At 32.9% G+C, this 15,601-nt stretch overlaps 1 protein-coding gene and 2 long non-coding RNA genes across 4 annotated transcripts; 2 read left to right on the top strand and 1 right to left on the bottom strand.

Annotated features, from left to right (window-relative positions):
* The first annotated feature begins 1,777 nt into the window (after positions 1-1,777).
* LOC129916186 (uncharacterized) lies at positions 1,778-3,017 on the top strand. Of its 2 annotated transcripts, XR_008772417.1 has the most exons (4): positions 1,828-1,846; positions 1,903-1,964; positions 2,047-2,660; positions 2,721-3,017. It is a non-coding gene; the product is annotated as an uncharacterized LOC129916186 (long non-coding RNA). The 2 variants fall into 2 exon arrangements; XR_008772416.1 differs by having other exon boundaries at positions 1,778-1,964.
* A 39-nt stretch (positions 3,018-3,056) lies between these two features.
* Positions 3,057-4,639, bottom strand: LOC129916187 (uncharacterized). Its single transcript, XR_008772418.1, has 3 exons — positions 4,324-4,639; positions 3,994-4,263; positions 3,057-3,934 (listed from the first exon to the last, which is right to left on the bottom strand). It is a non-coding gene; the product is annotated as an uncharacterized LOC129916187 (long non-coding RNA).
* Positions 4,640-5,367: 728 nt separating this feature from the next.
* LOC129915441 (eukaryotic translation initiation factor 3 subunit D-1) lies at positions 5,368-14,764 on the top strand. The gene is made up of 5 exons (XM_055994983.1): positions 5,368-5,483; positions 5,545-5,745; positions 12,871-13,018; positions 13,089-13,863; positions 13,923-14,764. Exons 1-5 carry the CDS (start codon positions 5,393-5,395, stop codon positions 14,478-14,480), a joined length of 1,773 nt encoding a protein of 590 aa, XP_055850958.1. The 5' UTR covers positions 5,368-5,392; the 3' UTR covers positions 14,481-14,764.
* Positions 14,765-15,601: the final 837 nt, after the last annotated feature.

The raw sequence follows: 15,601 nt of genomic DNA, 5'->3' as shown, positions 1-15,601 counted from the left end.
AGGTACAGGACAGAACAGTTTCATGAGAAACGTCAGAGCAGAAAAAAACAACAAACACATTTGACAGTAAGTTATCACGAATCTGTTCTAACTTGTTAAGACTCAAAATTAGAAAAAGAAAATTTCTTTCTTTTCTTTTTCCAGTTTTGGAATAAAACATTTTGTAAAGCAGAAAAACCTTTACCCAATTTTGAAAAGCATAAATATAAATTTTCAGAATATTAGGTATGATGAGATCATATTTAAACGAAACCTTTAGGAAAGACAAAAGATTAGAATTAAAGAGAAGTTTTCAAGATTTTGAGATTTTATTTTCAAAACCCCTAAAGATTCGAACCCAAATTTTGAATTCAAATCAAGTTGTTAGAAAAAGTATGGTTCGAAGTTTGGCTACAGAATTGAAATACCACTGTGTTTTCACTAGAGCCCAATGAGATATATAATTTCGAATGTCAAATCGTATAGAAAACAAATTAAATTTGAAATTTGAACTGACCTAATTTGCGAAATTATCTCATTTTGGGATGTAGTGAAAACAGGCTATTAAAAATGTAGACCTGAAAATTCTATTAGCTTTAAGGTTTTTCTATACCTATCATGACCTACGTTTGAATTTTGTATGAACAAAATTCCAAACCTGAATGACAACGTTCCGGTTTTTCAATTAACATGAGTAATAGCCAAATGAGATAATTTCGAAAATTAGGTCAGTTCAAATTCCAAAATGTATTTTTTTTTCTATACGATTTGACATTATTTGAAACGAGATAATTTTTGCAAAATAAGCTCAACAATTAAGTTTTCATAAGGTTGAATGCAAGCTATTTTTTTGGCTTCTATTAGAAGAAGGACAGGCTTTATACAAATCATATTTTGACATAATTACATAATTAAATTATTAAGGACTTTCCTGCACAGGTTATCCACAAGCTAATAGTTGGTGACGAATAGCGCAAAATGACTTTAAGGAATTCTTCCTGCACAAACCGCATCATTTTGCGATCATTTTATTGAATCACTAGTTTGACTAAGAAAAGTTTGTGCGAAATAAGGTGTGTTTTTTATCGATATAGATTTTGCACAAAAAAATCCATATTTGGCACCACTGTACATACACTTTGGCAGCTGTCTGTCAAAAATGTTGCTTTTGTTTTTTTTTTTTAATTTTAACTCCGTAGTTGTTGGCCATGATGGATGCAAACAAATTTTTTTCAAAAAGCACAAAAACCATTTGTGTGGCCATGGCATCCATATGTTGGAATCAAAAATCATTTGTATATTCTTAGCTACATTTTAAAACCATGACCATTAACATTAGTTGCGTCGTTCTTGTGTTATAAGCGTTTAAAGGTAGCCATATTGAATTTTTTTCGATTTTTCAAAAATCAAACATAGAAATATTTTTATTTCTAATTTTTCGAAAAAAAAACTTTGGAAATTTTGTATACATAGGTACATATTTGTTCAACAATCTTATAAGAATTTTAGACTTTAAGACTTTTATCTGAAAATGAAAAGTACCTACATTGCGTATTTCTCGAAATATTTAACATTTCAATGCAACCATGTCAAACAAATTTTTGATTATTTTTTTCTATGAGAGCTTTTTTCAAACCTCATTTTCTACGCTTTTGTTTTTTGTTAATATTTTAGCTATGTCTATGTCTGTAGGTGTGTTTTTTTGTTTATCTATATAGATTTTGTGCAAAAAAACGACATCGAGATTTTTGAAATCAAAACAATTTACGTGTTAAATACAACAAAAACTTTATCTGTATAGATTTTTGAAAAATCCAGATAATTATCCAGATTTTACTTTCTCTCGATAGAAAACAGTACTGCCAAGGTATAAAACAACTTATTAAATGTCATATTCCATTAAACGACAGCTGTAGTTGACAGATATACGACAAAAAAATAATATTATTTAAATCAATTAGGAAAAACAAACAACACAAATCAATGTAAGTACAAGCATATTTTTTGGAAAAAAAATGAAAATTGTACCATGAACTTTGTTTTTTTAATTTAATTTAATAATTTTAGGATTCACGGGTGCAATATCTTCCGCCGACAAGAAAATATTTTATAACATTAGGTACAGCTCAAAGGAATCGATTTCCCAAAATGTTATCTAGTTGTTGGATGGATAGAGCTAGAGTCCCACAGGCATACCATATAAGTGGCACCCAATTTCGCACAAGAACAATTTAGTTGCAGTTCCGATGTGAAAATTCTTAATCCCGACCTATCGGAAACTTTAATCCAACAATTTATTCGATTCAAAATCGAAAAAAAAGAGACTCAGGAAGAAAACTTGGAGAATTATTATGAAATTGTTCCAATAGCCAAATTAATAAAATAAGTCCTAACGTAAGTGTTGATGATGAATTGAAACCCATAACCTACGGCGGAAGGTAAAAAATTTACAAATTGCATTGAAGCGCAAAAACTCTTACCAGAGCTGCTAATTGGTGCTGCAGTCGATCTATCAACGGCAATCGCTCTCATAAATAAATAGTGTGCCAAATTACCCAGTGATACATTCACCAAACTAACTCCATTATCGAGATATGCAAAGACAAAGCGTTGTGGCAAAGATATTGCATCAATATACACTTCATTTGCCTATAAATTCGTTTTTAAAATATGACATAATGGTAAGTTTAATAGAAAGCACCGTTTTTATCCATTTGATTTAGGTAATTTTTTCTTTGAAGGGACTACCAGTGCCAACGAAAATCCTTGCAAGACGAATGGTTACCCGTTCAGGCATGTCGAGAGTTGCATATGTATGGAGAACTGGACAACACCTTGCACCCAATTGGGAAAGAAGGATTTAAAGTACTGCGCGTCTCATTGGGAGGAAAAAATTGACGACCAAGTTGTTAAAGATAGCGAAGAACCACGACCTAGTACAACCAAACATCAACAATATTATTACTTTGTTTTGTTTAGATAAATTTAGCTTTTGTTTTTTTATTTTTTTCCAATAAAAAATAATAGCTGTGGTAAATTTTAAGCCTTTTAAATTTTAAAAATAAAAAAATGTATACACTTGCATAAATTGTTTTTGTTTTTCTTTGCTATTTTCTTTTTGCTTAAATAATTAAATAAGAAGTAAATATAGAGTACCAAAAAATATAATGAGGTTAATAACAGCAACGGTTTATATACTCAAATGTTCCCGAAATGTGTAGGACCAGTCGATTTGGCATGTTGAGCTTGTATCTGACCAACTAACATAATATCGTATTGCATGCAACGGGACGAAAACTTTTCCACGTCAGTAAATTGCCGCCGATACAGCTAGTAAACATACATAACAACTTCAAACAAACAAAATCTTTCTTAACTTCAACATAAATCAACATTCAATTTATTAACTGATCGTTTACATAGCTACATATAAAGTTAAAAGTATTTGTTCTTAGCATCAAATAAACAAAAATTTAATAAAAATTCACATCTGAGAAAAAAACTGCGTTATAGATTTTGATTTTACACCCCAAAACAGCACTCTTGCCGGCGAAGTTTTTTTAGTTACATCAGGTGGTTTAATATTTTTATTTAATCCTGATCCTCCTCCAACAACTACCTTAACCAAACTCCAAGAGCAAAGCTTGCCATCGGATGAGATCGATATCACATTGTGTGCATTCTGTGTGCCAAACATTTGCAAACAGTACACTGGATGCGTATATGTGCAGTTGCACTTAGTGGTGTCCTCTGGATGGGGGTGTGCTTTTGCACTCCATTATCCCAAAGGACAATCTGAGCAAAATACGTTCCACCTAGTATAAGATTTTGATTGAATTTAGCAAAGCATGTTGACATAATGGCACTATGACAATGGAATACATCTTCGGGTGTTTGTTTTTTTATATTTTGTGTTCCGGACCATAACAACACCATCTGGTTCATTGGGACTCTCCTATGGAAGTTTTGTAATGGGTTTTAGGTAGAATCGTAGTATACAATACAAATGCAAACCTCATTATTGTGATACAAAGCAACAACCAGTTCAGGAAAATGTGGTGACTAATCCATTGAAGTGATGCATCGATTCTTAGACCATCGGTCTTCGTAGAAAGCTCGATTCAATGACAACCTAGCATGTGTCCTCTCATCGTTTGACTCTTCATAATCACCAACACCTCCAATGTAATCTGTGTAGATGTCGACATTCTTAGATAGAGCCCTTTCGATGACACGTCCAGCGCGTAGAACAAGACTTTCAAAGTCCTCCGACAAGATGATCATCTGTTTTTGTTCTTCCGATGTTAAATTGATGTAAATAGAGGAGAGAAAAAATTCACTTACTCTCTTTCTTCTCTTCATGTTCTTTTTTGTGTTCATGTTGTGTTGTTATGGCTGATGCAACTTCCTTCACAGTGGGCAAACCATGTTTTAGAATTCCTGGTGGTAGTTTGGAATGGAAACCATGGAAGATGTGTGGCAGCGATCTCTCTTCGTCATCTTGGGCATCATAGGTAACCACTGTTTAAGGTATAAAACTAACACAGCTAGAGGAACATGACAATCGACAAAACAGGAACAATTCTTTGATTTTTTTTGTTTGTTTTTGTTTAGAGCTTTGTTTTATTAAATTTGAATTTTTAAAATTAAAACAGCAAAAGCAAACTTTTTGACAGACAGCTGTCAAAGTCAATGTTCAGTGCTGCCAAACTGTTGCACGGATTTAAAAAATCTCGATGTCGTTTTTTTGCACAAAATCTATATAGATAAACAAAAAAACACACCTTGTATAAATTATCGACAAAACAAAAATTAAACTACCTTGGCACTACTGTTTTAATCGAAATAAAGGTAAACTCCGGATAATTGGATTTTTCAAATATCTATACAGATAATGTTAGCTGCGTTCCTTTGGAAATATTTATCTACTTTTTAGTACTTAAAACTACTTTGATCTACTTTGCTATACTGAAAAAGTAGTTCAAAGCAGCTTTAAGTACTAAAAAGTAGATAAATATTTCCAAAGGAACGCAGCTATTGTTTAATTGTTGTTCTTAATAGGTACTTAAATTGTCTTAATTTCAAATATCTCGATGTCGTTTTTATGTGCAAAATCTATATAGAGAAACAAAAAAACACACCTATTTTATTACCCGACAAACAATTTTGGTTCTATAAAGCTTTACAGATGCAATTGTTGCTTCTGTAAAGCATTATAGAAGCAAAATCGTTAGTTGGGTATAATCCCCACAATTATTTTAATTCATTTTCATAAAAATAAATGCTTTTGCATATCCTCAAATCATTTTTTAGATCACCCTGTTAATAATTTCCCATTTCCGACCTGCCACCTAGTTTTCAAATCACATAACAACCACTTTTGACAGCAATGAATTAAAAAAAAAAAACACTTATGGCAATACCCTCATCTGTCATCCGTATTTCTTTTTTCCCCGTCAACTTTCTGAATTTGTCACGTCAACTTTTTCAGAAAACATTTTCAAGTAAAAAATTCACATCAAAATAATTCAAATTTTCAATTAAAATTAAATTAAATAATTACAGCAATGGGTGAACCAATATCTACAGCCACAACATTTCCGATTTTCGAAAAACCCGTTCTTCAATTCAATGAAAACGGGTGGGGACCATGCGAGTTGCCTGAAACATTCAAAGATATGCCCTACCAGCCATTTAGCAAAAGCGATCGTTTGGGTAAAATTTGCGATTGGACTGGTTCATCTGCTAACGATAAGAAATATCAAAGTGAGTTTAATAAAATAAATAAAATTTATTTAAAACAAAAAGTGTTTTGCAAAAGAATTTGTATAAAGTTGTAGTATTGAAAACAAAGTGAGGTTAAAAACGATGAACCGTGCGTCGTGTGTGCGGTGTGTCACAAAAAAAAGGAGTAGCCATCTTGGCAATTTTTTTTGATCCCAAACATATTTCCCAACAAAATCTGTCAACGAACAAGTGGTAAACAAAAATTCGGCTTTTTGAAACTTGAAAACTTCTCGTAGATTACCTACTTGAAAAGCTTTTTTGTAATGACCCATGGTTTTAATTTTACTTGAAGCACAAATATCTGTTCAAGCTTCATTGCATATCTTAGTATTACAGCCGCTTTGATACTCTAGCAAGACTATTCTTTATGTAATTTTCTATGTTCTATAAGAATAAGTCCAAATTTCACTTAAATCGGTATCAAGTTTTTTATTTACTCAGGCAATAAGTCACTAGGTTGACAGCCTGCTCTTGACTGTAATTGGTATTAACTAGCTTCTCAAAATCAGCTAGAAGGTATCTAATTATTATTAGAATCGTTATTGCTCAAATCGGTGCTAAGTGATTTCTTCTGTGTTTTTTGCACGTGCCTATTTCCCCCTTCCTCTTGTTGCAGATTCTTATCGATTTTTCACTGACCAGGTGAGTTTCTTGACTGTATCCCAGACGATTTAAAATCATTCTTCTTACCCTGCAGTTTTATTTAGTTAATTTACTGGCCATAAAGGTTGATTTTCGGCTTTTATCCTTTGCTAAGGCTTGTCAAAAAAAGTTCCAAATCTGAGCTAGGCATTAGCCAGTCCATCATCAGAAGTTCCATCCATAAACATCGAGCGTTATTGTGCATTTAAATGAACATTTGAACACGAGCCACGATTTGAAAAAACCTCTTTAAGCAAACCGCTCGTCAAGTCGTCTGTATACTCTGCAATATCTTTTCTATGCAGACAAATTCTGGACTCATTCGTGAACATATCAGGTTCTTAGATATCTTGTTCTTTGCTGTCGCACACATTACCCAATCTCCCTGAACCATTTCTAAATTATCGACACACAAGATTAGCTTAGGATCTTCGGGACCACTACACTCTGGCTCATTCTTTTTTGGCATTGTTGTTTGCAATTATTTTGTCAACCCTCTGTCGGCACACGGGTGCGAATTTGGCAGGACAAAAATAAAAAAAATTACAATTTTTCAAAAAAGTGGTCACAAAAAAATTTCTTTATAAGGATGAATTGTGAATAGAATATTCGAATTCCTCGGAAAATTCTACATCAATTTCATATACCGCAGATGTAGACAAAAGTGTCACAACCCAAAAAACACATTTTTTTAGTTTTTGACAAAAAAAAATATTTGAAATTTTCCCGGACAAATCTATCTAGTTGCCATTGATATAATTTGAATAGTTTTTATTCCAGAAAGTAAAATGTCGTTTTAGATGTTTCATTTGAAATAAAAAGTCCTTTGACAAAAATGACATATTTTTAGTTGTGACGTGATTCTTGTTGGAAAAAGTTGTTTCATAAGTATTAAAAGTGTCTTAATTTGAATTGTGTCATTTTAGTTGTACCATTTTCAAGAAAATCGAGTGTTGCATTTTGAATTGAAACACTTTTGCTGAATTTTCTGGGGCAAAGCATTTGTTTCATTTTTAATTGTGACATTTTCGTTGATTGAGGTTACCGTATCCCCTTTGTATTATTTTAAGTTACAACACTTTAGAAAAATGAAAAGTTGTAATTTAGAGTTAATACAGTTTTGTTGTTTATTTAAAAATATTGCAAAATTAAATTTTTTCGTTCGTTGTGTTCTAAACAATATTTTGAGCTAGTCTCAAAAAAAATGTTGGTTTCCTAACGTGAGTATCTCAAATCCCTGTTGTGATTCATCTCACCGAAATCTCTTATATAATGTGATTTTGTGCTTCGGTCTTATAGTTTTATTAAACCTATGTAATTTTTTACGACGGTGTTTATAATGAGATCCATGAGTACCTCAAGATAAACGGTGCTACCAAAGAGAATTTCTGAATAATTTCATATTCCAAATAAAGTTAAAGTTTTCAGTTTAAGATAAGGAAAGGCTCCAAAAGAGGTGTGATGAATAAACGACATTGTATTGAAATAATATTCAATAATTTTTTCTTAACAAAATATGAAAGCGGTGAAAAAACTTGATAATTATTTAGAATCAAGTACAACATAACTGTCACAACTCAAAAAAAATGTGTCTAAAGTGGCTGAACTCAAAATAATACATTATTTTTTGTGTACAAAGATCACGAAAATTGTCACAACTCTAAAAACGTGAATTTCCAAGGTTTAAGATAATTTAAATGATGCTGGTTGTCTGAATTTGGTTAAAAGTATATTTCCTCTTCTAAAAATTAACTAATTAATATACTCATTCTATTCTCGGTAAATTAGTTTATCGCCTCTATTGAAAAATGAAGATTTTTGAGTTGTGACACTTTTGTACTACATGTGCGATTACGATTCTTTATAAAATATTGAGACCGTAACCATCGTAATCATTTACCACTAGGAAAGTTTTAATATGACAAAATATTCACTCAAAGTATAACATTACAAGCGGATATTTGAAGTATTCCAGGAGATAGTAGTTTTTTTTTGCTACAACCTTGTCCCAGGTATTTGTTTCGTGCTTCGCCGTTACCCAAGATGTGTTTCGACGTATTTGTTGCAAAAACTGCAATTGTTTTCTCAGTTTCAAGTGGCCTGTGGAGAAGCTTGTTATTATTCTCAGTTTGTTCCTGCTCATATGGTTGCAGGTTTTTTTTTTATCCTTTACGGTTGTATTTCCAAAATAATAATTTAATTTTGCCTTACTGAGCTTTGGAGTATCATTCGAAATTTTCGTTCTTTTGGCCTCCTCATTATTTATTTATTCATTCATTTGATCATGTTATCTCCAATAACGCAATCTGGTTTTGAACCCATAAAAAGCCGTGTAACGCCTGCCTTTGCTAAGGAGTATGCTCGTTTCCCTGAACTCTTACATGTTTAAAGACTCAGTAGAGTGTTATTATTATCAAGTTTGAAATTGATGGCATGGTGCTTATTATTTTAAGTAAGGCTTGGGTATCTGGCATTCACTTACCGCCTTGCTACTAAAATTAGTTTCTTGATCATGCAATCTCTTGAGATGTCAACGAGGTTTAAAGTTAGTGTTCGATAAGCATGTCCAGAAACCCAGTTCATTGGGCGCATTCACAAACCTAGGTACTACGTAGTCGACTCGTTCTGATTGGCTGAAAAGAGCTAAAAAATTAGTTGAAATTTCCCCTCCGACGTAGTGTAAAAATTTTCGACTTCAAAGCTATACTCTGTCCGATAAAAATTGGCAGTACAGGCCTTATGGGAGAGCTTTTTTAAAATCAGTGGGAGCTAACAGTTGCCAAACGAAAAATATGCCCCTGAAACACACAAGAAAACCACAGACACGCCATGGCATTGTTGTAATTTCTTTACCAAGCGACGTACATCCCCCTATGACCGATCTGGCACACGATCTGTGGCAGAATGAAACTCAATCATCAAAGTTGTTTTTTTAAAGTATTCACAATACATAAGAGTTACCATTGGTAAACTTCCTTCATAAACTACTCCCTTTTCTAATATTTTTCTGAAAGAGCTTTCAGGATTAATGCTTTTTTCAAGCTTTTAAAAAGAAAAAAAGCATATGTGTTGACTTGGTGTTGGGGCTGTTTGTTTTTTATTTTGAGTATGTAGGAAAACAGTTAATGTCAATATTTTAACACGTATTTCAACTTTTTAACAGGAATAAATTGTTACGCATGCGTGGGGTTGGACCGGGTCTTAAATGAGTGAATTTTTGTTTGTTATTGTGGTGTAAAAAGAAAAATTAATTTTTTTTATTCGTTTGTGTGAAATTTTACCGCCACGATGGTAACGCTGGTACCTTTTCGAAACATTTTTTCTGGATAGTACGGCATCGCTGTGTGAGCTTTTTGATGTGATAGACATATCCAGAAGGCGTGAAGCAGAGTGAGATGCAAATGTCCTATCTTCCCTGTACTGCCAATTTTTATCGGACAGAGTATAGCTGATATTTCTCAGTCAGCTGTTTGATGGAAACAAATTCTATTTGAATTTTAAATTTGGTGGAATTGATGAAAAAAGCATATAAAATTAAATTAATTGTGCAGTATGTGAATATAAATCAGGAAATTGAGGAGTTTCAAAGAAAAAAAGCTATTTAAACCACTCAAAACACATTTTTACTTGCGATATAGGTACTATATCGTCCCGTTTCTGCTTGAACCTCGTAAGTACATTTTTTTTAAGATTTGTTTTTTCAATTAAACATTGCTCTAAAACTTACAGAAATAATATATACAAGGGTTTTAGTTTAGAAACAACTCAATCAATATGTCTTAAACATAACTTGATTTCCTTTTGTTCAATTCATATTTTTAATTTCAAGAAAAATGTATATTTCTTTTAAGAACTGAACAAAATTTGCTTTGTAGATACGTGGTTCACGCAGAAACGGGACGATATATCAAGTTATGTATTCGTACAAAAAAAAAAGTTAAGATAACATTTTTCCATGACATTACGATGGTAGACAATGCCAAAAAAGTGGGTCCCGGAAGTCCGTCTGTCTGTCTGTCTGTCTGTATAAGGAGCTACAGCCTAAACGGATGGACCGATTAATGTCAAACTTGGTATGTAGCGTTATTTGGCGACTCTCCAGAGGGGTCTTTGGAATTAATTTTTTTGGACCAAAAATAACGGTACTTGTCATATACCGATTTTAGTAAAATTGAAATATCTCGAAAATGGCTCCAACGATTTTGTTTAAAAAATTCAAGTGTTAGTTTTAAGCTAAGGTCTATCTTTCAATGAAAAAATTTTTTTTTGAAAATCATTATTAACGGTACCTGCCATAGAACCGTTTTTTTCAAATCCGATTATCTCCGAAACCGCTTATTCGATTTAAACGAAACTTTTTGTGAAGAAGCATTTATATAATCTTAATATAAGCTTATAATAAAATTAAAAAAAAAATATTTTTGGATTTTTAAAAAAAAATTGAAAATTTTTTTTTGAAAAATCAAATTTTCGAAAACGGGACATTGAATTTTTTTGAAATTTTGTTTTTAGATGTTGATTAGTGATTTGTACAAAATGGCATACCAATTTTATTTTAAAACTTTTTTTCCAAAAAATTATTTATAAAAAATTAGTTTTTTAAAAAACGGCTCTAACGATTTTGAAAATTTTTTTTCTAAAAATGCATGTTAATATATCAATCAAAACTGCATACTTGTTTGGAGGGCAATTTAATTTCAGATTTTATTTCATTTTTTAAAAAAAACGAATTTTATTTTATTTTTTTTTCAAATTTCTATATAAAAAGTCTTAAAAATTTAAGCAACTTTAATTCTAAGAGCAAGTTCGTGCGACCCAGTCGTGCATTTTATTTTTATTGCATCTGTCACCTATGTAGCTTTGTAGTGCAAATTCGCATTCCATATGTTGTTTAATTAGAAATTATATTTCTTGATCATGCAAAACCTTAGATTTTAAACGAGGTTTTTAACTGTAGGTTATGATTTATGATGTCTCTCTTCCTTAGACAATCTATGCATTTACTCATGACAGCGCTTTCAATTACTTCATTTAATCGATTCAGTTGAAGAATCCCTTGTATTTTTGCTGTAAAGCAAATTCTCATTGAGCACATGCAGAGAAGTCTTGAACTTTGTTGAATGCCTTGTTTGTGGCCGAAAACTCGGTTCTTTTATGCCATGCAACTGCGCTTAGAGAAGATGATAGATCTAACCATCATAGTGTATGTACATTGTACACCCATATAGAAAAATTTGATTTGCACCCTATAATTTGCTATCTAGTTCTCTGCATTTGGCTAGGGCTTTCGTGGGCTTCCCTACAGTTATTTGTGAGTGTTTGTTTCACAGGGATTTACAATCGATTGTTAAGTCTCAAATTCATTAACCACTTTTTGCAAAATTACAGAAGTAAAAATATTTTTTCTCTCTCTGGCGCACTAGGTTTGTGAAAAAAGTATAGAAATTGTTTTTAAACTCAAATTTAAGCTTTCTGTATCATTTTTGTATGTTTTCCAGTTCGAAAAACCATAAAGTTAAAGTAGTTAAAGCTTTATTCCTAGATATTTTACCCCTTCGAGAGATTGGTTATGAGGCAAGTCTTTTTTTTTAATGGTACAGTTGTTGTTTTGGTACTGTGAGCGCCTTTTATTCACATTTTGGAGCAAAAACAACCGCGATGCTGAATACCTTTTGATTTGGGTGTTATCTTTAAAAGAATGGTGTTATGTATTAAAAAAAAAAAAGATAGCCCGATAGGATATTTCCTTTTAGTTATGCATTTTCTTGAAACGCTTCTGTTATTGCCTCTTAAACTAAATCCTCAAGACATTTTGTCCCTCACTTTGTCTCTCCAAGATTATTAAGCGTACGTTAATTCGCGACGAACAACTACCGGATAGAGCCTTCCTTTCAGCTTAAGGGCATATTTTCGATTATAGAAGATGGCTAATTTTCACCACTTTGTTCACTCGACACTGTCTCGATGGTTGATGTCTTCACAATAAGATGCTTCAATATCGATCATCTTTTCGAATAAATATTTGAAAAAGACCTGTGAAGTTCAGATTAGATAAATAAAATTATTCTATTCTTCTTGTATGCGATAATGCGGTATCCATTTTTATCCATGCACCAAGTGCTCTTTTTAAGGCTTAAAATCATTTAAGTTGGCTCCATCAAGTAAAAAGTCAAGGACTCTTCACACAAACATTGACTTGGAATTTTTTGGCGACTCCTGCATCGCAACATACAATTTTCCTCATTGCGTGTTTGGTTATCACCAGCACGTAGATTTCCTAATTGCGTAATGGCTACCCATAGCTTTAGAACTTTTTGTACTGAAGCAGTACAGATTTATGATCTAAAATCGTTTAAAGATTTTATAACATATTAACATATCAGAGTACCACTGTCATCAAGATATTCGTTTCAGCTTGGGATTGAATGATAAAGTTAATTCAATGCGATGTTTTTTTTTCAGACAAATACCAATCAAGCTTTGGAACTGGCAGCCAATACGCTTACTTCCATGAAGAAGATGAAACAACTTTCCATTTGGTGGATACTGCTCGTATTCAAAAACCACCACATCAACGTGGTCGTTTCCGTGGCAACTTGAGGAATTCAAGGTAAATAATTTATATTATATATCCAACATAATACAAATCTTTTATTTAATTTTCGAAATTTTTTTAATAGATTCATGCACAGGGGACGCAATTCTCGTGGTGGCCTTCAATCGGGCATGACTACCCTTGGCAAGAATGTAAAATCACGCGATAATCGTCGTGGAATGGGCAAAAAATTCGGAATGCGTAATGCTCCACCCAAGATCCGTGATGCTTCTGTGGCTGTACGTGCTGATTGGTCGACTGTCGAATCCATGGACTTCCCACGTCTAATTAAATTGTCGTTGCCAAACATCAAAGAAGGGGAAGACATTGTCACTTGTGGTACTTTGGAGTACTACGACAAGAGTTACGATCGTGTGAATGTCAAAAATGAGCGTGCTCTTCAAAAGATTGACCGTATCGTTCATACTGTCACCACCACCGATGATCCAATTATTCGTCGTCTATCAAAGACCGTTGGTAATGTGTTTGCCACTGATGCAATTCTGGCAACCATCATGTGTTGCACTCGTTCCAATTACTCTTGGGATATTGTTGTCGAGAAGTTTGGAGACAAAATCTTCATGGATAAGCGTGACAATACTGAATTCGATTTGTTAACTGTAAATGAGACATCTGTGGAACCTCCAACTGATGATGATGCATCTCCCAACTCTCCAAGGAATTTGGCCATCGAAGCAACTTTCATCAACCATAACTTCAGCCAACAGGTTTTGAAGACCGGCGAGAAAGAACCCAAGTTCAAGTTTGAAGAACCAAATCCATTTATTGGAGAAGACGAGGATGTTGAAATTGCTAGTGTTGGTTATCGGTACAGGAAATGGGATCTAGGTGGTGGAATTGTAAGTCAAAGAAATAACTCCCTTTGAACTTTGTGTTAATAGCTCTGTTTTTCGTTTAGGTTCTCGTTGCCCGTTGTGAACATGATGCTGTTCTACAAACACCCAACAATGAAGCTCAATTCTTGACCATTAAGGCCCTGAACGAATGGGATTCAAAACTTGCAAACGGTGTTGAATGGCGTCAGAAGCTCGATACCCAACGTGGTGCTGTTTTGGCCAATGAATTGCGTAACAATGCCTGCAAACTGGCCAAGTGGACCGTTCAAGCTGTCCTCTCTGGATCTGACCAACTGAAATTCGGTTATGTTTCCCGTGCTCACATCCGTGATCCCTCACGTCATGTCATTTTGGGCACACAGCAATTTAAACCCCATGAATTTGCCACTCAAATCAATCTTAGCATGGACAATGCTTGGGGTATTCTGCGTTGCATCATTGACATTGTCATGAAGCAAAAGGATGGCAAATATTTGATCATGAAGGATCCCAACAAGCAAATGATCCGCTTGTACGATATTCCCGATAATACATTCGAGAGTGATGGTTCTGAGGAGTGCGACGATGACAATGAAACTTTCCAACCCGTTTACTCGTACGGCAGCAGCAAGAGAATTTAATTTTTCACTGAGTAAATTTGTGAAATTTTTTTTTACTAAAAACATTTTCAATAAATAATAAAAAAAAATTGTTTAGCAAAGAAATCATAATTTTTGTAAAGCAGAAAAGTGAAGAAAGTGTTTCTAGAGAAAAATAAGACAAAAAACAAAACATCTTGAAAAAATATAATCTGGTATTTGTATATCGTGCGAACAAAGCTTGAATTCATTATGATAGTTTGTGAAAAAATTAATTATACTAAAAATTACAACTTCTTCAATAAAAAACATCATAGAAGAAAAATGTTATTGTTTTATTTTGATTTATGAATTTAGGTATAAATTTAATTTTAAAAAAAATTATAAATCTTTGATATCTATCTTTTTCTACTGATATCATATGGATCCCAAAAACCTTTTTAAGATTTTGGACATTAAAGCTATTATAAATTCGATGTTATCATGGAACTTTATAATCTGCCTTATTAATAATACCAATTCGTTTAGTAACCGTACTACCGTCGTAGGATAGGCTCCACTTTCCTTAGTAAAAAGAGCCCAGAAGTCTTGTAACATCATGGATATCCGGAATGACCAGAACAAAATAACAAATGAGGCAAATGAAAAACGCATTTCCGATACCAATAAATTTAGTGGAAAAATGTTCTGAAAATTCACGTTTTCAAAGTTCAATGGAGGAACAAGTTAGAGGAGCGAATATTTCCGGCAGATTCTGGAAAAAAATTGGGAGTAGGGTTAAACCCGATGGCTCTCATCTTTAGAAAGCCCACCAAATGCATAAGAAGAAAAGAAAGTTGTTCTCTTCTAACCTAAAAGGTCAGTATTTCAATAAATACTGTTTTATTAAGCAGATTTCACATACAACGAAAACCGTTACGCGGATTTTTTTTTTGGGTAATTCAACCATAGATCCAGAGCATAAGAATCAGGGGGCCTATTTTGTTAAAAGATCGTTGAAACTTATCGTTCAAACGTGATTACTTATAACGATAATCGTTTTATTTCAACGATACTTTTTAGTAAAGTTGAAATTGCTCAAAAACGGCTCCAACAATTTTGTTTAAAAAATTCAAATCTAAGTTTTAAGGCAAGGTCTATCTTTTAATGAAATTTTTTTTTTG

Source organism: Episyrphus balteatus, chromosome 3 (genome assembly GCF_945859705.1).
Source record: "Episyrphus balteatus chromosome 3, idEpiBalt1.1, whole genome shotgun sequence".
NCBI lineage: Eukaryota > Metazoa > Arthropoda > Insecta > Diptera > Syrphidae > Episyrphus > Episyrphus balteatus.
The sequence above is the reverse complement of the archived record's forward strand: the minus strand, read 5'-3'. Positions and strand labels throughout refer to the sequence as shown.